The 20576-nt window shown below is 44.3% G+C and overlaps 1 protein-coding gene across 4 annotated transcripts in view; it reads right to left on the bottom strand.

Moving 5' to 3' along the window:
• dip2ba (DIP2 acetate--CoA ligase B (putative)a) overlaps positions 1–2165 on the bottom strand; it is a 121563-nt gene extending 119398 nt beyond the window's left edge. For 3 of the 4 annotated variants that reach the window (XR_016116050.1, XM_089004809.1, XM_089004819.1), the window contains exon 1: positions 1831–2165. Coding sequence is in view for 2 of the 4 variants with exons in the window: in XM_089004809.1 (XP_088860935.1) it covers positions 1831–1915 (85 nt within the window). In the remaining 2 variants the exon portion in view is untranslated. Of the gene's footprint in view, positions 1–989; positions 1101–1830 lie in introns of those variants that run through there. The other variant, XM_089004828.1, reaches the window with a different exon arrangement.
• Between the last annotated feature and the right edge of the window lie 18411 nt (positions 2166–20576).

Below are 20576 nucleotides of genomic sequence, written 5' to 3'. Positions count from 1 at the left end.
CCTGATCAGTTAATAAATTTGTCTCAAGGAATATTGCATTTACATACTATTTCGCAGAAACTTGGAGGAGGAAATGGAAATAGATTAAAATAACATATGCACTGTGATTTATCAAGATTGCATCTGTTTTCAATAAGTTTCCATTGAAGGGGCAATGTTAAAGAAATCAACATTTATTGAAAAATGGAATCACTTTCAACATTCAAAACATATTATTACACAACAAAATATTCAAGCTCAATAATACCTACTTTTGTTAAATTCCGCCAAATAATACATGGTTTGTCCTGACCGCGCGCTCAACAAACTCCTCACTGACGCCCTCGCCTTCACGCGCAAACAATACACGTGTACCGTCGCCGAGCACACAAACATAGACTACCTGCAGTTGAAATTTGCATACTCGGCACGGCAGCCAATCAGAAGTCTGCTTCTTTCTTCCGGACTTTCGCAAGCGTTATAAAGTCGTGCAATTGCATGTCATTTTCCACAATAGATGCAGCCCAGAAGAAAGATTCAAAAGAAGCTAACAACATATGTGACGCTACAAAACATAAATTTACTTAAACCGTGACTGTAAAGTGTACGTGAGACTTATGAAAGGGGCTTAGTGGCTCGTAGGAAGCAATGCAAACGTTGCAATGACAATCGACTACTGCAGCAAAATCTACAGCAATGCACATTTACCGTAAATTAAGCAAGGTAGCATTTGTAGTAGGTGCATTCTTGATTTAAAAATAACTTTATACTTTGTGACAATGTGATTAGTTGTCTCATTGTGCTTCAAGTTGTGAAAAATGGGGCAGGAAACTTTTCAGTTATCTGCCCTGTTGTTCGCTAACTTTTTGTCATGAGTTTTAGACACTGTTTGTACTATAATTTGAGCAAGTTCGGCGGGCCGGATTAAAAAGCCTCACGGGCCGTATGTGGCCCGCGGGCCGTAGTTTGCCCATGTCTGACCCAGCCGCAGACTGTCCAACAGCACCGACCTTTCCGCTGAACAAAGCGAGGCTGTGAAGATGCTGCCCATTACAGGCGCAAAAAAGCACAATGGCCCCAGAGCTCTCCAGCGATGACAGTCGAATGGCACCGACATTCCTCCCAAATGGCTGGCATATTCATGCTGCAGAAAAGGCGCAAGCGCTCAGCACAGAATGAATGACTCTCTGTGTTGTCATGTTATTTGTTATTCTTTTTTTTTTTTTGTTCTTTTGACTTCAAGACTGCCAAAATACAGGAGCTGCCTTTCCAGCAGCTCCTGTATTTTGTTTTTCTACTCTCATTCTTTTCATAACTTTGCTGCTGTGAAATGTCAATTTCTCCACTGTGAAACGAATAAAGGCAAATCCAATCCAATCCAGTCGAGGAGGCATCCGCCATTCCCAAACACCCTGACTCATAGCACCGTAGCAAATGAACGCTTGGCATGTGGCATCGTTTGAGATGCGCTCCAGGGAGCCGCCTAGCATGTTATGAGCAGCATTCGAACAAGGAGAAATGACAGCACAGTCGAGCCCTGACAAGTCGAGCCTTCTTGCCTCTCAACATGGCCGTCACACACATACACACACTCAACTGATATCAAGCCAAGGCGCGTGATGGCTAAACCAATTCACCAGTTGCACAAAAAAATAAGGTTTGGTTTCAAATGACAAGGAACCATCTTGCGCGTCTGAAGGCGCGGCTAGCAACATCCACTTTCAGATGACAATAAGCTAGGCAACACCGCGTGCTGCCGTTGCCCACAACAAAACACAGAACCCGGCTATCGTCGAGACATGTCCCGACGTGGACACGACGGATGTCTTCCAGTGGCGGCGTCTTATTTACCTTCAGACAGCTCCAGGTCCAACTCCGCCAATTGGTCTCGAACCTCCTTCGGAAGGGCGGATACATCGACGCCGTGGTCCGCCATGACTTCGGCGATAAACACGCGCGCGGAGGGGACGCCGATTCGATGCGGCGAACGCCACTACAAGTGGAATAAAAAGCCCTCCTTCATTGGACAAAACAATTCGTATAAGACGTCCGTGCGGGTGGCCACTCCGCCATAATGGGAGAAACTCCTGAACAGCGGAAACGGGCTGCGTGGTCACGTGATTGCGTTGACCTGGCCTCGTCTCCACACCGTCGCTTTCATCACAGTTAAAACAGCACCCTTTCAGACTCTCAATTGTACGTTCCCGTCATCACCACGCCCCTTTTGCGAACTCGTTCCAATTTTCGACGAACACTGACATCCAAGGTCGCTATTGAAGCATATAATACAAAATGATTACGGAATTATCAAAGCAGTGGACTGGTTCCTATGGATTCATATAGTGGTTATGAGTATCGTCGGGCGTCAGTATTACGTAATGTACTATGTTTAAGTACTTTACGTTTAAAGTTATGAGCGTCATTAACGTATTTTGTCTCAGTGTGGGTGCCGTACTTAGCGAATTGTGACTGCAGTCTAGCAAGTACTGATGGGAATTCCATCTCTTTTAAGAGATCGCGTTCTTTTGGCTCGGCTCAGTAATAAGATCCAGCTCTCATGGCTCCCAAATGGCTACTCTGTTAGTTTTTGTATTTTATTTATTATTTGCTTAAATTAATTAACTACCAAAAATAACGTAAAATTATGTGAAAAACGAATTACTCATGTTAAAAATACACTATATCAAATATTTTTTATTTATATGGCTTGATTTATATATGTCCAGAGAACATCCACTAACTTTCACGTCTTAGTCACCAGAATAACCTGTGGTTACTCTGGTCTCATGATCAGCTGTCACTAATTTGCTTTTCATATTAATAATGCTATCATACCAACTATTAAAAATATAATAATTGAATAATAACAGCATAATGTGCTAACATTTGTCCACCTGTCTACCCCCCCCCCCCCCCCCCCCACACACACACACACACACACCCCTCTCCTCACTGCTGCGTGTGTCTGTAATTATCCCCTCCCCCTACCACGGATATCGACCAATCACGTGCGGCTTTAACCGAAGACTGGGGGCGGGTAATAGAGGCTCCTTTCCGACTCCTTTTTAGGAACCGGCTCTCTTCGTACACTTCCGAGATCCGGCTCTTAAAACCGGCTCTGCGTGAATTGCTGCGCATGCACTGCATAAACCGTGAATAGTGAAGCCCGAGCTGTCACCGGCTGGAGTCTTGAGCTCCATTTTCCCTTTAAGACGTCGGTTTCAATCATATTAACTTGCGCAGTTGCCAAATAACAAGTGGTGCAACGTTTGATAGGGCGAATTTCCAATATTGTGGCGCGATGACGTAAGACACTGCCTTAAATAAGCTCTTTTGGTACACTTGTCCCTCGCAAACAACACTGCGGTCAAGCCAGCATCCACTCGCAAAATCGAAGTTAAGTGAGCCGCCACTTCGATTGACACTGTGCATTACGGTAGTCCGCAGTGAGTAAGCGACGAGCGAGCGGCGTGGGTCACCTTCAAAATAAAAGTGACGCAACGAATTCATGCCCGGCAGTGGTTTAGATTAAATAAACAAATAATATGTAAAACAAGCGGTTTCTAGGCTGTAGGGCAGGTAAGGATCACGTTAACCTAGGAAAGAATACCTCTGTGTAAGCTCTCAGTCGTACAGGAGTGGTCCATCGATGAGAAGGTTTCTTAAGCCGTCATCTGTACAAATTGCCTCAATCGGCAGTACATTTGCACCTAAAAGCTAGCAACCACTCATTTGACGACAATGAGGTTAAAATCTTAGCGAAAGAACATAGATGGTTTGAAAGGGGGGTAAAAGAAGCGATTCTCAGAAAACAACAAAATCCTTCATTAAACCGGTCTGGTGGGGTGAGGTTCAATTTGGATCGTTCATACAACAGCCTGCTTAGGCAAAACAGGTTAGGCAACATTCGTAATACTGATGAGGTGATACCGGTGGGAGTGGGGGAAATGGGCCAGTCGTTAGTCAGGAATGTAGGAACAATCAGTGGGGCCACAGGGAGTGGTCCTCTGCTCCCCCCAACCTGAGAGTAGGGACCTATCATAGCTGTGTCCGGCGCTGCCATGGCTGGACATTAGGGATATATAAATAGGGCCGATACGACCAGTCAGACTTTAGTTCGCTGACGAAGCCTCTTGGATAGGAGGCGAAACGTCCGAAACCTTCAAATTTGTACAGATGACGGCTGAAGAAACCTTCTCATCTAGCAAAGAATACGAACACTCGGAATGGTGCCAAGACGCGTTCTCAAGTGGAGATAGAAAAAGTATGTAAGTAAAAGAAACAACATCATAGTTGAATGCATGCTGACGTGATTTTTCATAAATTAAAAAAAATAAAAAAAAAATAAAAAAACCCGGGAACAAATAAACACTGGAGGAAACCAGAGCACCCCAGCTATTCAACCAGACCACTCTGATAGATATCTGATGTTTTATTTTGAAATAATGGGCCTCTGAAAAGTCAAAATACATTGATATTGTTCGTCAATTAAAAAAAAAATTCTAAATCGAATAATATTCAATATCCCGGGAAAAAAACCAACACTCTGGAAAAATAGAACACCCCAGCTATCCAACCAGATCAATCTGATTCAGATCTGATGTTTTATTTTGGAATAATGGGCCTCTGAAAAGTTAAAACATATTGATATTGTTCTGTATGGCGGGCCCTGGGACCAGGCATCTCACCCAGCAGGTGCACGGGAGGGGGCGGGTGCATGTTACATATATTTCACTGCATTTGCTGTTTGAGTTAGATCTACTTGGTAGCAGTTGGAATAAAGACGTACTCCAGTCGATCGTGTGTTCTCCTTCCTCAACTGCTTCACTGGTGACCCCAACGTTGGAAATGTTCATGGCAGCAGACGAAGAGATGTCTTCTACGGCCATGTCGCCACGAACGGCGCTTCACCCTGCAGCTGCCGCCTATGCCGCGAAGCTGCCCGAGTTCTGCGACCCGGCTTCATGGTTCCAACATGTGGAAACGCTTTTCCACCTACGAGGCATCATGACAGATGAGCCGAAATATTATCTGGTCGTGGCGTTACTCAACGAACAGACTACTTGTCGTGTGCTGCCTCTCTTGCGTGCACCTCCACGATGCTGGAAGTATGACGCGCTCAAACAACTGCTGCTCAGGCGGTTCACGCTATCGGCCTCTGAGAGAGCAGACAGATTTCTTTCCCTTCCCAGACTCAGCGAGCAACAGCAGTGGATCTCATGGACAATATGCTGTCGCTCTTAAGTTCGGATGAAGCCGGATTCCTTTTCCCCCATCTATTCCTCCGTCAGCTACCAGCCTCAGCGTGCGCCGCGCTAGCTAACTCAACATGCTTAGCCACCGGCGACTATCAAGGTTTGGCTGAAGAAGCAGATCGAGTGCTTCTGGCGACACGGCGGTTCGCCGTGCACAGCGTGATGGCCGAACCCCTCGGTGAAGTGGCATCGACCATCGATCTGACCGTCGTGGCCGGAGTGGGATCGCAGAAGCGGCGCGGGAAAGCCATCTGCTTTTTCCATCAGCGGTTTGGCGCCAAGGCTCGACGCTGTGCACCCCCTGCTCCTAAGAGGCTCCGGGAATCTCCAACACCCGGCACCCAGTAACAGCCGTGGGCACTGGCAACGAAAGCGAGGAGCTTTTCATCACGGATTCCTCGTCAGGTAGACGTTTTCTTGTGGACAGCAGGCACAAGTAAGCCTGCTGACGGTCACTGCCGCGGACAAGACGGCAGGTGGATGCGGGCCTCCCCTGCGCGCAGCTAGCGGCTCGCCCATCACCAACTTTGGCTCCATGTCGGTGACTGTGCCTTCCACGGACGGGAATTCAAGTGGAACTTTATTGTTGCCTCGATCACAGTTCCGATAATCTGCGCAGATTTTTTAATGTGCTCACGGACTACTTGTGGATATTGCTAACCGTCGTTTGATTGACGCTGTTAAGAAAGTTAGATTGTATCCTCATTTTGTGAAATGCTGTAATACTGATCTGATCTGGCAACACAGCCACTACGCGACATCACGTGATTTGACAGCGATCAAAGCGAGTGTATTTGTATATATGTGTGACTCTTCGTACGACGATGAGCGCAGTGGCTGCTCTCTGTGCTCTGGCAAATAAATATCCTACTTGTATGATCTAAACAAGAGGACCATCTCGACTCTTTATTCTCCCAAATGCATCGCGAAAGCGCTGAAGATCTCAACAGGATATTGGCCCAGGAGACGTTTGGGAGATAAATTGAAGCCAGAAGTGTATCCAGCTTGAAAGAGCGGTGAGCAAACAAGGCTATCGCTAACCGGCTAAAACAGCGGTCAAGATGGATCAAGGAAGGGCAAGTAGGCACCTTTGACTGGCATTCGATGACGATGAAGCTAAGTACGAGATATGGGAAACAAAAATGCTCGGACATTTTCATTTATTGGGACGAAAGAAGACCGTGCTAAGCGAGCCGGCGACGAGTTCCGAAATGGCTACGGATGCAGAGGAAAATGTAGATGCGTATGCCGAATTGATAAATATGCTTGATGACAAGAGCCTCTCACTAATAATGAGAGATGCACCTGATGATGGAATAAAGTCTTTGAAGATATTGAGAGAATATTATGCCGGGAAAAGAAAACCATGGATAATAAATCTGTATACCACGCTCACGTCGCTTCAAAAGAGGAACAATGAAAGTGTTACAGACTATATCATCAAAGCCGAAACCGCTATCACAGCACTCTGAAATGCGGGTGAAACTATGGGAAATGGACTACTTGTTGCCATGGTATTAAAAGGACTACCAGCAAGTTTCAAGCCATTTGCAATACATGTGGCACATTCAAATGATGAAATCAAGTTTGCAGATTTCAAGACTAAGCTACGAAGTTTTGAAGAAACTGAGAAATTGAACACTGGGTCAGGGGACAGTGTGATGAAGACACAGGGTTGGAGTGGACGACAAACCACCAAAACCAACACCCGTGACCAGCACAGTGATGACACAAGCATAGTGTGTTTCAAGTGTGGGATCAAAGGCCACAAAGTAAAAGAATGTCGACAGAAGACATGGTGCAGTCATTGCAAAAGCAAGACACACAAAGACGCCACATGCAGGCGTAAGGACAAGTACAGACGAGATGACGCCAGTAAAGCGTCAGAAAATGGCGACGCCGACAACGTGCTTAAGATGAGGGATGGCGAGACCAGATCCAGGGAGCAGTTGGGTCGCGACATCAGAGAGAGGGGATTGATGGTGTATACGGGAGCCACTTCGCATATTATTACTGACATGACCATGTTCAAGGATTTCGACAGCACGTTCAGACCGGAATGACACCGCGTGGAGCTGGCGGGCGGCACACAATGCAGCGGTGTCGCACAGAAAAGGGGGGATGCTGAGGTGTCTTTGATTGACATCAAAGGACAAAGACATAAAGCAACGCTGAGAGACGCTTTATACATTCCTTCATACCCCCAAGACATTTTCTCTGTAAAGAAGGCGACCACCAACCGGGCAACAGTGATATTTAAAGAAGGTAAAGATTCACTGATTACAAAAGGTGGGACAAAATATGATATACATGTGTATGGAAAGTTGTACTACTTACACACTGAAAATAAGCCCAATGACAAATGTAATACATGTCGTGATATCAGAATCAGAATCAGAATCATCTTTATTGCCAAGTATGTAGAACACACAAGGAATTTGTTTCCGGTAGAACACGCTGCACTAGTATCGTCGTCAAAAAAAAAACTGCTAAGTGGCACTATACAGTTCCATTTTGGCTACTGTTGAATACAGGAATGGCATGAGGTATTAGGCCACTGCAATTACAATAATATTCTTAAATTGCAGAATGTGGTTAATGGAATATCTGGGTGTCTTGTTCACGAGTGAGGGTGAAAGGGATCGAGAGGTCGACAGGCGGATCGGTGCGGTGTCTGCCGTGATGCGGACTTTGTACCGATCTGTCGTGGTGAAGAAGGAGCTGAGCCAAAAAGCAAAGCTCTCAATCTACCGGTCGATCTACGTCCCAACCCTCATCTATGGTCACGAGCTATGGGTTGTGTCCGAATGAACGAGATCCCGGATGCAAGCGGCCGAAATGAGCTTTCTCCGTCGGGTGTCCGGGCTCTCCCTTAGAGATAAGGTGAGAAGCTCGGTCATCCGGGAGGGGCTCAAAGTCGAGCCGCTTCTCCTCCACATCGAGAGGAGCCAGATGAGGTGGCTCGGGCATCTGATTAGGATGCCCCCGGGACGTCTCCCTCGTGAGGTGTTCCGGGCATGCCCCACTGGCAGGAGACCCCGGGGACGACCCAGAACACGCTGGAGAGACTATGTCTCCCAGCTGGCATGGGAACGCCTCGTGATCCGCCAGGACGAGCTGGAAGAAGTGGCTGGGGAGAGGGAAGTCTGGGCTTCCCTACTGAAGCTGCTGCCCCCGCGACCCGACCCCGGATAAGCGGCAGAAGATGGATGGATGGATGGATGGATGGTTAATGGAATGCAGATTAAGGGTAAAGCAGGTAAACCTGAGCAAGAGTGATGTGTGTATTCAGGGGAAGTTCACTCAGAATAGAAGTAGAAATTCTGATACAAGAGCCAAGAACCCTCTAGAGTTGGTACACACTGACCTCACAGGCCCTATTCGCACCGAATCTATTGATGGGCATAAATATGCTATATCATTTACTGATAATTACTCCGGTGCATTGTTTGTCTATTTTCTAAAGAAGAAAAACGACATGGTAATAGCGACAGAAAAGTTCCTCGCAGATGTATCCCCATATGGGACAGTAAAGCGTTTGAGGTCAGATGGAGGAACAGAGTACACAAGCAGTGATTTCCAGACACTGAAGAGGCAAAACAAAATCAGACATGAGATGTCAGAGCCCTATTCGCCGCACCGGAACGGGACAGCAGAGAGGGGCTGGCGTACTCTTCTTAAAATGGCAAATTGTATGCTAGTTGAAAGCAAGCTTCCAAGAGAGCTATGGCACTATGCAGTACAAATGGCCGCGAATGTACGCAACAGATGCTTTAGCAGGCGTACAGGGCAAACACCCTATCAGATGATGACTGGTAAGACACCTAATGTATCCAAATTGCAAAAAATTGGATCTTCATGCTATACATACAGACAGTAAAAGGGAAAGCTGGATCCCAAAGGTGACCCAGGACTTTTTGTGGGGTTCGATAAATATAGCCCTGCACACCTGGTTTACAATCCAAACACCAATAGAGTGCTAAAACATAGGCTCTTGAAGTTTGTGAACAAGGCAGCTGTGGAGAAAGAGACACAGACAAATGAAACAGATGCAAACATATTATGGCATGAGACAGCCTAAGACTTGTGAAGTCTCCCAGGAGCCTAATAAGAGAGCCCAAGAGTCATGTATACAAGACAGGGATGCACGTGACAGTACAGTCACAGAGATTAGGCCAAATGAAAATAACCTCACGCAACAAAGTGACACAAATGATGAACCTGAAAATAGATGGTATCCTACTAGAGAAAGAAAGAGACCTAGTCACTTTGATGATTTTGTGATTGAGTGTAGCGATAACGATGGGGCACACAACACAGTAGACTACTGTTACAGAGCTGTGTGTGGTGTTCCGCAAACATGCAGAGGCTAGGAGATCAACTTATTCACAAGAATCGGCAAAAGCCATGGATGAGGAAATTCAGTCATTAAATGACAACAACACATTTACTGTAACAACCCTACCTGTGGGCAAGAAAACAGTGGGGGGTAAATGGGTATATGCTATCAAACGTGACATAGATGTCAGAGATAAATACAAAACACGATTTGTAGCAAAGTGCTACAGCCAGGTGGAAAACATAGAATATGGAGAGATGTTTTCACCAACAGCCAATCTAACAGGTATAAGAGTGGTGCTTCAAAAAGCAGCTCAGGAAAATGAAGAAAAGGATGATGGAGTTTACAAACGAGAAAAATCACTTCATGATCTCAAACAATCTGGCCGAAACGGGAACAAGGTCTTACATGATTATTTACCTGATAATGAGTACAAGCAAAACCCAGTTGATTATTGTAGTTATGCCAAAGAGTCAAGAAGTGACATGGTGATCAAAATCATATGGGACGGCGATTTCATTATTGACGACTACCAATATGCAAAAACAATTGTATTTGAGAGTTTACACTCATTGTTTTTGGAGGTTGAAATGTGTAAGACAGAGGTCACATTGTTCTACTTATTTTGGTTTACATTGCAGCAAACTGAGTATAAGTGGGGGAGTTAAGAAAGTTAGATTGTATCCTCATTTTGTGAAATGCTGTAATACATCTTATCTGGCAACACAGCCACTACGCAACATCCCGTGATTTGACAGCGATCAAAGCCAGTTTATTTGGATATGTGTGTGACTCTTCGTACGACGATGAGCGCAGCGGCTGCTCTCTGTGTATGATCTAAACAAGAGGACCATCTCGACTCTTTATTCTCCCAAATGCATCGCAAAAGCGCTGAAGATCTCACCAGACGCCATCTCTTTCGCAACTTTCCCGTGTGAGGCTGGAGGGCTCGGAGCGTTAAAGGACAACCGACATCACTTTTTTGTTTCCTAACTGACATCAGAAAAACGTTTTATCGCATCTAAAATACCCAAAACACGCACTATGATATTTTTAGTCAAATGCGAAACACCAATAAAAATGACTTAAAGTGTCGAAAAACGACTTCAAATTGAACCCTGAAGTGGTCAGTTCAGAAGGTCCGCCTACTTGTTCGTGGCGTCACTCCGAGACGTCTTGCCTTGCTCGAAAATCAAAACAATGACTTCAGATTCGGAGAATATGCTTTATTGTTACTCATCCAGTTATGAATATGATTCAAATAGTTCTGAAGAGGAAAGCATACATGTTTGCAATCGGTTAAAGAATTTATTCCCTGTCATTTTGAGGTATCGGGGGGGGGGGGGAGAATGTAGCACCAAAGAGAGGCAGACGATGGCGACAAAGTCCGTGTAAACGGGCTAATTCCTTTTTGACAATTTTTTTGTCAGCGAATATCAAATGGATGCTCGGGCAACACACAAGGATTTACCCTTGCATTATTTATGTGTTTTACTTCTAATTTCGTCATCAACACGGATCAACACGAAGTTTTCAGACCAAACAAAGTACCGCAAAATGCATTGAGGTGATGCAAAGTATGTCCTTTCTCGCTCAGGGGCGTTCCTTCAGTGACGTAGGGTGAGGACTCGTCACCAACTCAAAAACAAGACTTCCGGAATATTCAGTGCGAGTCTTAAAACGTAAAATATAGCTATATGTGGTGGAAGCTTTGTAAAATACGCTCACTAGAAGTCATTTGAAGCAATTTTACAAATTATGGACAGAACTTGTCTGGAGACATCGGTTGTCTTTAACACACGCAAATTATTTAACATCAGGTAACGTTTACGAACATCTCCCGATTTCCCGTCGTTAACTACCTCCGCCTTTTCCAATTCCGATACGAAACACGGGGTAGAGCATTTCATGCCCACGGTCGGCCCGCCAGTTTTGGCCTCGCTCGTCGCCTCAAAATGGGCACTGGCAAAAGGGCAGTTTGCGACGATAGAATGCTTGGGCATCGTGAGGACAGCCCGTGGGCCTCACCATTACACATGTTGCCCAAAAGTGACGGTTTAGGCGGCTGTGCGGTGATTTTCGTCAGCTTAATAACATAACCACACATGACCGTTACCCGATACCACACATTCAAGATGAAAGTAGATCTAGTTCGCGGTTATCACCAGGTACCGGTACGGTCAGAGGATGTGCCAAAAACTGCGGTGATTACCCCCTTTGGCCTCCTTGAATTACTCCGCATGCCTTTTGGTCTGAAGGGGGCGGCACAGACCTTCCAAAGACTGATGGACTCAGTCTTGCGAGGCCTTGATTTTGTATTTGCCAGCCCTTCACCGGAGGAACACCTGTCACACTTAACTGAGGTTTTCAAGCGTCTTGATTCGCACGGCCTTATCGTTAACCCTGTGAAGTGCCATTTTGGTCTGTCCAAGATCGATTTCTTGGGGCACCGCATTTCTCCACAGGGCGCCATCCTCTTACCCGCCAAAGTGCAGGCAGTGGTGGATTTCCCCCGCACGGCCACAGTTAAGGCTCTGCAGGAGTTTTTGGGCATGATCAATTTTTACAACCGGTTTCCTCCTCACGCAGCCGACCTCCAACAACCCTTCTACGGCGCCTTGAGAAAAAAAAAGGCTAACGACCCCGTTGAGTGGGCCCCGCAACGGGCACAGTCCTTTCAACAAGCCAAGGAAGCTCTCGCGGGTGCAACTCTTCTGGTCCACCCGATCTCAACCGCACAGGTGGCCTTGACTGCCGATCCGTCTGATGTTGCCGTAGGGGCGGTGGTTGAGCAGCTTGTGGAGAATGAATGGCAGCACCTTGCATTTTTCAGTCGGAAGCTGCAAGATAACGATCGCAAGTATAGTGTTTTCGACAGAGAGTTGTTAGCACTCTATCTTGCAACGCGGCATTTTCGTTTGCTCCTCGAGGGCCGCCAGTTCGCCGCATATATGGATCACAAACCACTCACATTCGCCATGTCGAAGGTGACTGAACCGTGGTTGGCCTGACAGCAACAGCATTTAGCGGCCTTTTCGGAATTTACGACAGACATTCTGCACGTGGCCGGCAAATGTAACCCTGTGGCCGATTGCTTGTCACGCGCGATCGTGTGTCCAGTCCATCTCAGGGTGGATTTTTTTTAGATCGCCACCGCCCAATCTGAGGATCCAGACATCCACGAACTCAACCTTTCCGATTCCGGCCAGGAGATTTGAACACGTCCATGTGGACCTGGTCGGGCCCCTCCCTGCTTTGCAGGGTTGCACAGATCTCCTCGATATGGTCGATCGGACCACTAGGTGGCCGGAAGCAGTCCCCCTGTCCTCCACGACCTAGGCCAGACATCGGCAACCCGCGGCTCCGGAGCCGCATGTGGCTCTTTCACCCCCCTGCGGCTTTAGAAAATAAATCATGAGTATTTAATTTAATGTATACTATTTTAGTTCGTTCGTTTTTAAAATGTAATTCTAAATTTGAAGATTATGGTGATTATAAATAATACAAAATCAAACGTATTCAATTTTTTTCTCGCTCATAATATACGTCACAACCATCGACAGTGGACATATATCCGGTCACAACCGCCAAATTGCGAAAGATTTCTTGAATTTTTAGACCCCCAGGTAGGCCAACTATGGATAAATCTAAGAAAAGAAAAGTGTCTGAAGAAAACAGAACGTTTAATGATACGTGGGCAGATTCGTTCGCCTTCACTGATGACGAGACGGGTTTATTGGTAGGCTTAATATGTAATGACAAGTTAGCAAACAAGATGTCACAAAATATATTCACAAACTTTAAAAACAAGAGTGAAATTGTGCAGAAAATCAGGGACATGCCCCTCTCTGCCCCTCTCATTAAAAACAGACATCACTCACGCCTGACAGATGACAGCTGACAGTCCTGTGTGAAGATGAAGGTAACGTCATACAGCCCCTGATGTGCAGAGGCTGTGCGCTGAGATGCAGGAGCAGGAAGCACATTAACCAGGTGATAAATATTGTATTTGCCATTTTGCAAATATTCACATTGAGTATTATATTTGATAGTTATCTTCAACTCAACGTCTTTTTTTCTGAGTTTAAAATGTTTTTGTTGCGTGCAGAAATGTAATTTCGCTTCTCTGTAACAGTTCATTGATTCATAAATGCAACACACGATAGTTTGTTTATGCATATATAAAGATAAAAAACGATGATGAAAAGATGCAGTGTTGTCTTCATTTTAAATGTCAAAAGGATTTTGTGGCTCCCAGTGTTTTCTTTTCTGTGGGAAATGGGTCCAATTGGCTATTTGAGTCATAAAGGTTGCCGACCCCTGGCCTAAACGATGAGACAGATTTTGATAGGGAAAGAAACGGCAAGAAAGTGTGATGTGCAGAATGAAACCATCCTTTCGACATGTGACCTGGCACAAGTCTTCTTTTGTTGTCCACAGGACGGAGCTGCGGTCTGAAGAAGATGACGTGGGCCACGCCAACGTGGGATAAACCAGTTGCGGAGCTGCTAGCAGCCACAAGCTTCACCTGGATTCGCGAGGACACCGGTCGTCAAGAAGATTCCCCATGCACGTCACTGGAGCCGCGTCAACAGTTCACACACACTCTCCAAGACACCTGCTCATCCGTACCACACCCTGGGGCCTGCTTGCGACAAATGCTACAAACAATTTTGTTCCTCCTCGTCGTCCTGGTGATCACCATCCAGGATGCCATGAAGATTTGACTGTTGTAGCGATGACATGACTTTAATTTGAGATTGTTTCCATTGTGATTGTTCTATTTTGTGATTTTCTTTTTTTCTTACTTCTTTCTGTTCACATCTAAAGCGTTTGATGTTTTTCTTTATTTGTAAGTAGGTTCGTTGTCAGATCTCCCAGGCAGGTGACGCGCAGAGCTTTGTCGCGGTGTGGAGTCGAGCAAGTCGTGCCGTGATGTCCGTCCGACGCCCGGCGTGAGCCGGGCGTGAGTCCGAGATGCGTCTGAGATGATTCTGCCCCGTGGTTCGACCCATCTCTCTGTCCCGCGACAGCTCTTTTTATACAATTTGCAAGCGTGTGCTATGCGTCAGGGTGATACGCACTTCAAGGAGATCAAGGAATTGAAAGACATGAAAGTGTTGAAAGGCGCACTTCAAAATCATACACTCGTGTGACGCAACAGGGCTCCCCTCCTGGATCCGAAGTCGGTGAAAGCGATGAAGGAAAAAAATAAAAACAAAAGTCATTCTGCACATGGTGAGGCCAGGCAAGATGACGGTCACCGGGCATGGCAGGCGTCGGTAGGGTGGTTGCCGAAGAAGTTTCGTGGTGCCTGAAGTTGTTGTACGGGAGCACGGCAAAGAGTGCTCTACGACTGCCAGTTTGAGTCGATCGATGGAAACTTCCCTCACGGCCGTCGAGTTGATGCCGGAAGGTCTTCTCACCGTGAGTTGTTCGGCTGGGATCGGTCAAGTCGGAGAATCGATGAGGGATTGTGTCATTGTGAGGAGGAAGGTGCGTGGGGTTGGCCATGCTGCCGGGCACGGACAGGCGGGTCATCGGCGACGGCGACCTGTTGCGTCACACGCGTGTATGATTTTGAAGTGCGCCTTTCAACCCTTTCATGTCTTTCACCTTTGTCAAATTGGTTACGGTGAGCTTAAAGAGTTTGATGGTTCTCTTTATTTGTAAGTAGGTTCGTTGTCAGATCTCCCAGGCAGGTGACACGCAGAGCGTGATCGTGGCGTGGAGTCGAGCAAGTCGTGCCGTGATGTCCGTCCGACGCCCGGCGTGAGCCGGGCGTGAGTCCGAGATGACTCTGATGTGATTCTGCCCCATGGTTTGCCCAATCTCTCTGTCCCGCGACAGCTCCTTTTATACCATTTGCAAGCGTGTGCTATGCGTCAGGGTGATACGCACGTCAAGGAGATCAAGGAATTGAAAGACATGAAAGGGTTGAAAGGCGCACTTCAAAATCATACACGCGTGTGACGTAACACATCCACCAATGTTAAATATGTTCGTCAGGGGGGAGATGTTGGGGTGATTCGCCATACAAACATCTCTAAACATCTAATTTAAAGCAGCTTCTTTACTTACAGACAGTGTAGGTGTTCAAATACCTGACATGTTTCGGCGTCTACTTCCGCCTTCGTCAGAGTATCACGCCGAACGTCAGGTATTTGAACACCTACACTGTCTGTAAGTAAAGAAGCTGCTTTAAATTAGATATCAAGTAGACAGGATGAACTTTGTGCAACGATCTCTAAACATCGCTCTGTAATCTTTGTTTACATTTCGAACTACATGATACGTCACATCCTGCCTTCCCTTACATGATGTCGCATTTACATTACGTCACATCCTTTCGCGTCACACACTGCGCGCCATCTAAAATGCTCTCCCTTCTCGTTCGTCTCTCTCTCTATCGCCATGCTCTCTCCTTAATCCGACACCGCGATGCCTCCGCTCTCTCCAAGACTACCAACTTTCTGTTCTACACCTGGCTCCCTGATGATTTAACCATCCTCTTCCATCAACACCCGTCGAAGCAATGAACCAAGGGCGAACGATCAAAATAATCCAACAACGGATTATTCCTATTTAATGGTTTCCTATGGGAATTTTTTTTTGTGATACAGAGGTCTCACTATATATATATATATATATATATATATATATATATATATATATATATATATATATATATATATATATATATATATATATATATATATAGTGAGACCTCTGTATCACAAAAAAAAATTAGAAATAGTATCGATATATATATATATATATATATATATATATATATATATATATATATATATATATATATATATATATATATATATATATATATATATATATATAGGGAATTGCTGTTTGGAAAGAGTCACATTCCATAAGGAATGTAATTAAAGAAATAAACTGTGCTATAAAATAAAGTTGTTTTATTTACCTTTTTGATGGTCGTTGATGGCTTATGGAAGGAGAGTCACCTTCCATAAGGACTGTTGATAACTTAACCTCTGGTGCTGTTCGGTCGTGTGCTTCCGCCGAAGATCACTCCGCCAGCCGTGGTGGGTGTGTATTATGAAAATAGTGCTTATTATAAGGTTTAATTTTCAGAAATTTGAAGTTTGTAAGACGAAAAGTTTGTAAGATAAGGTGTTCGTAAGTTGAGGTCTCACTGTATAATATATAATATATACATATAAAATATATATATATATATATGGGAAATACCTCCCAACACACACACACACATATATATATATATACAGTAAAGTCTCGTTATATCGATATTCAAGGGAGTCCGAAAAAATATCGATATAACCGGGACTATCGATATATCCGACCCTGTTTGCATGTAATTTTCTCCGTGCGTGCATAGAAATAGTATCGATATAACCGGGACTATCGATATATCCGATATCGATATAACGAGACTTTACTGTATATATATATATATTCAAGGGAGTCCGAAAAAATATCGATATAACCGGGACTATCGATATATCCGACCCTGTTTGCATGTAATTTTCTCCGTGCGTGCATAGAAATAGTATCGATATAACCGGGACTATCGATATATCCGATATCGATATAACGAGACTTTACTGTATATATAACCCTAACCCTAACCTATATATATATATATATATATATATATATATATACAGTAAAGTCTCGTTATATCGATATCGGTTATATCGATAGTACCGCTTATTACGATACTATTTTCATTTCCCTTGCACATTTCTAGTCTTTTTATGTATAATTAGTACCGTTTAGTACGATACCCGGTTATGACGATAATCCGGTTATTACGGTGCTCCTTTTCATCCCCCGCCGGCCATTTTTGTTGTTTATATCGATATATCCGTCGCGCCATTGGTCAACTTGGTCACGTGTCTTGTTACGTGAGCCGCCATCGGTCGCGCCATTGGTCGACTTGGTCACATGAGCCGCCATCGGTCGCGCTATTGGTCGACTTGGCCGTGTGACTTTGTCACGTGACACGCCATCGGTCGCGCCATTGGTCAACTTGGTCACGTGTCTTGGTTACGTGTCACGCCATCAGTCGACTTGGTCAGGTGACTTGGTTACGCCCAGCACCCATGTAGCAGAGCCATTTTCATTTTCAGACGCTAGCTCGTGTGTAGCAGACGAGATTGAAGTGTTTGTGTTAAAAGGTAAAAATGGGAAGCAGAAGAAGATTGATGACTTTTTTAAATTGTATACATAATACAGTAAGATGTAAGCGTTGCAGTTTCCCTGTTGTGTTATGTACATGCCCACTGTACTGTATATGAATGCAATCGTTTTTTGCAACAATGTTTCTTGTTTTGTCTGTTGAAGCGCGATGATTTTGAAAATTATTAACATTCCATACTGTGTATTAAAGGACAGCCGATGTCACTTTTTATTCAAATGCAAATAAAAATGACCTTACGCCAAGACGTCTTGCATTGCTTGTGAATCCAAACAATGGCTTCAGATTCGGATAATATGCTTTCTTGTTACACATCCAGTTCTGAATATGTTTCAAATACACTGTAGTTCTGAAGATTAAAGCATACATGTTTACAATCATTAAAGAATTATATGTGCCATTTTGAGGCAACATTGGGGGAACATCTCCCAAAAAAAAAGGGAGCTAATGGCCAGCTCCGTTTCTTATATGGCGCTTGGCTGCCCTCTTTTGGCGGCTTTTGTTTAATGCAGTTCGGCGCAGGATCGGATATATCGATAGTCCCGGTTGTATCGATATTTTTTTCGGACTCCCTTGAATATCGATATAACGAGACTTTACTGTATATATATATATATATATATATATATATATATATATATATATATATATATATATATATATATATATATATATATATATATGTGTGTGTGTGTGTGTGTGTGTGTGTGTGTGTGTGTGTGTGTGTGTGTGTGTGTGTGTATACAGTGGAACCTCGGTTTTCGAACTCACAGTTCGAACAAATCGGTGTCCGAACAAAATATTCGAGAAATTCTTGCTTTGCAGTTCGAACGCCGGTACGACCCGTGAGTGCACACGCGAGGGTGGGGTGCTGAGCGGCGTACGGGTATATCGCTCTCTCCGTGACCAACTGTTGTCGCTTCGGACGTGCTGCGTTTTGCTCTCGCGTTTAATTCAGGTGTACGAAGAGTTTTAGCCCCTAATTATGCCTCCAAAGAAAGTAAGTGCTGCTACAAGTGAAAAAAGAAAAGTAGTGCGTACAACTATTGCATTTAAGAAAGAAATAATCGCAAAATATGAAGGAGGTGCGCGAGTGTCTAATCTGGCTAGGGAATATAGCATGGCGAAATCTACGATCAGTACGATATTAAAGAATAAGGAGGCTGTGAAATCTAGTGATGTGTGTGAGAGCAAGTGCCATTGGATAGATATTTTAAGAGAAAAGAACATCCTGTAGCCGAGTCATTCGTAGCTGTCTCTCACGCTGTGTGTCACTTCCCTGAGAGTAACTTTCTACGACCATTCTACAAATAAAGAGCTCCGCCAGACGAAGAAGACACAAACACAAAATTAGAGTTGAGGAGAAGGAGATCATTGAGAAACACGAACGAGATGTGCATGTTGATCCCCTAATCACTGATACTGGGACATTTCAACGAGTCGCTGTCACCTGCCCAGTGAAATGATTACGACGCCTCGCGCCTCGCTGTCTTGTGCTGGCAAGTCCAAGAGTTTGCTTTGCCCAAGGTGATTGTTAGCCGCCATCGTGGCTAACAATCGCGGCATCAACACAGAGAATTTGATTTTCCTTCAAGAGGACAAGCAGAAGCAGGCCATTCAGGAGTTGATGTGCAGGTTTTTATTGAACAGTTCCATCCAGAAAAGGCTATGAGAATCATCAACATGATGAATGTTAATGTGATGCCTCAGTTTCGTAAGATCTTACAAGTCAGAAAGCAACAGGTGTCAATTAAGAGCCATCAACGACCATCACAAATGTAAATGAAGTGACTGTATTATACAGTGCAGTGTATTTCTTGCATTACAATACAATAGCACATTTATTATACACAGAATAAGGTATGTTGTGTGTAGTTTTAAGGCTTATTTAGTTGAAAATTATATTTTATGGAGACCTGGGAACGGATTATTCTCATTTTAATCATTTCCTATAGCAATTTTTTTGGGGGGATACACACTTTTTCGCCACACTCTGTCTGGGAACCAATTAAGTTCGTAAGCCAAGGTCTCACTGTATACAGAATATACATATATATATATATATATATCTATATATATATATATATATATATATATATATATATGCCTTTCAAGCTATCATGGTCACTTTACAGTCTAGATATTTTCAAAGCGAAGACATTTGTTGAAGTAAACACTAGTAAGAAATATTGTGCTCCGTTCTCTTTGACTTCTCTGTCAGACTGTCGAATATCAAAATAGCACAGGATTTCAAATCCAAATGAATAAAAAAAGAGTTTGGTCTTTGCAAGTCTCTGAGTCTGTTTGAGTCCGAGATGATTGTGATTCTCTCTGTCCCGCGTCGGCTACTTTTATATCCATTTTCGTGCGTGGGAAATGTGTCACGCTGAGACGCACGCCTAGGAGATTAAAGGGCTTGAAAGACATCAAGGACGCGGTGCGCACAGGGCTCCCCTCCTGGATCTGAAGTCTGTGAAAGCGATGGAGGAAAAATATTGGATATTGGATATGCCTTTATTAGTCTCACAGTGGAGAAATTTACATTTCACAGCAGCAAAGTGATGAAAGGAATGAGAGTAGAAAAACAAAATACATGAGCTGCTGGAAAGGCAGCCACTCCTGCGGCGCCGTCTTGAAGTCAAAAGAACAAAAAAAAAAAAACCTAAAACAATAAAAAGACAAAATGCCTTTCAAATTGCTGCTGTGGACTACAAATTTCCCCATTGCGGGACAAATAAAGGTTTTCTGATTCTGATTGTGTAGTAACTAAAGAAAATGGAAAATGTTTATTTATGTATGAATG

This window comes from Hippocampus bargibanti, linkage group LG01 (genome assembly GCF_051943395.1).
Source record: "Hippocampus bargibanti isolate YZ-2025 linkage group LG01, ASM5194339v1, whole genome shotgun sequence".
NCBI classification, from domain to species: domain Eukaryota; kingdom Metazoa; phylum Chordata; class Actinopteri; order Syngnathiformes; family Syngnathidae; genus Hippocampus; species Hippocampus bargibanti.
This window is presented reverse-complemented; position numbering and strand designations above follow the sequence as displayed.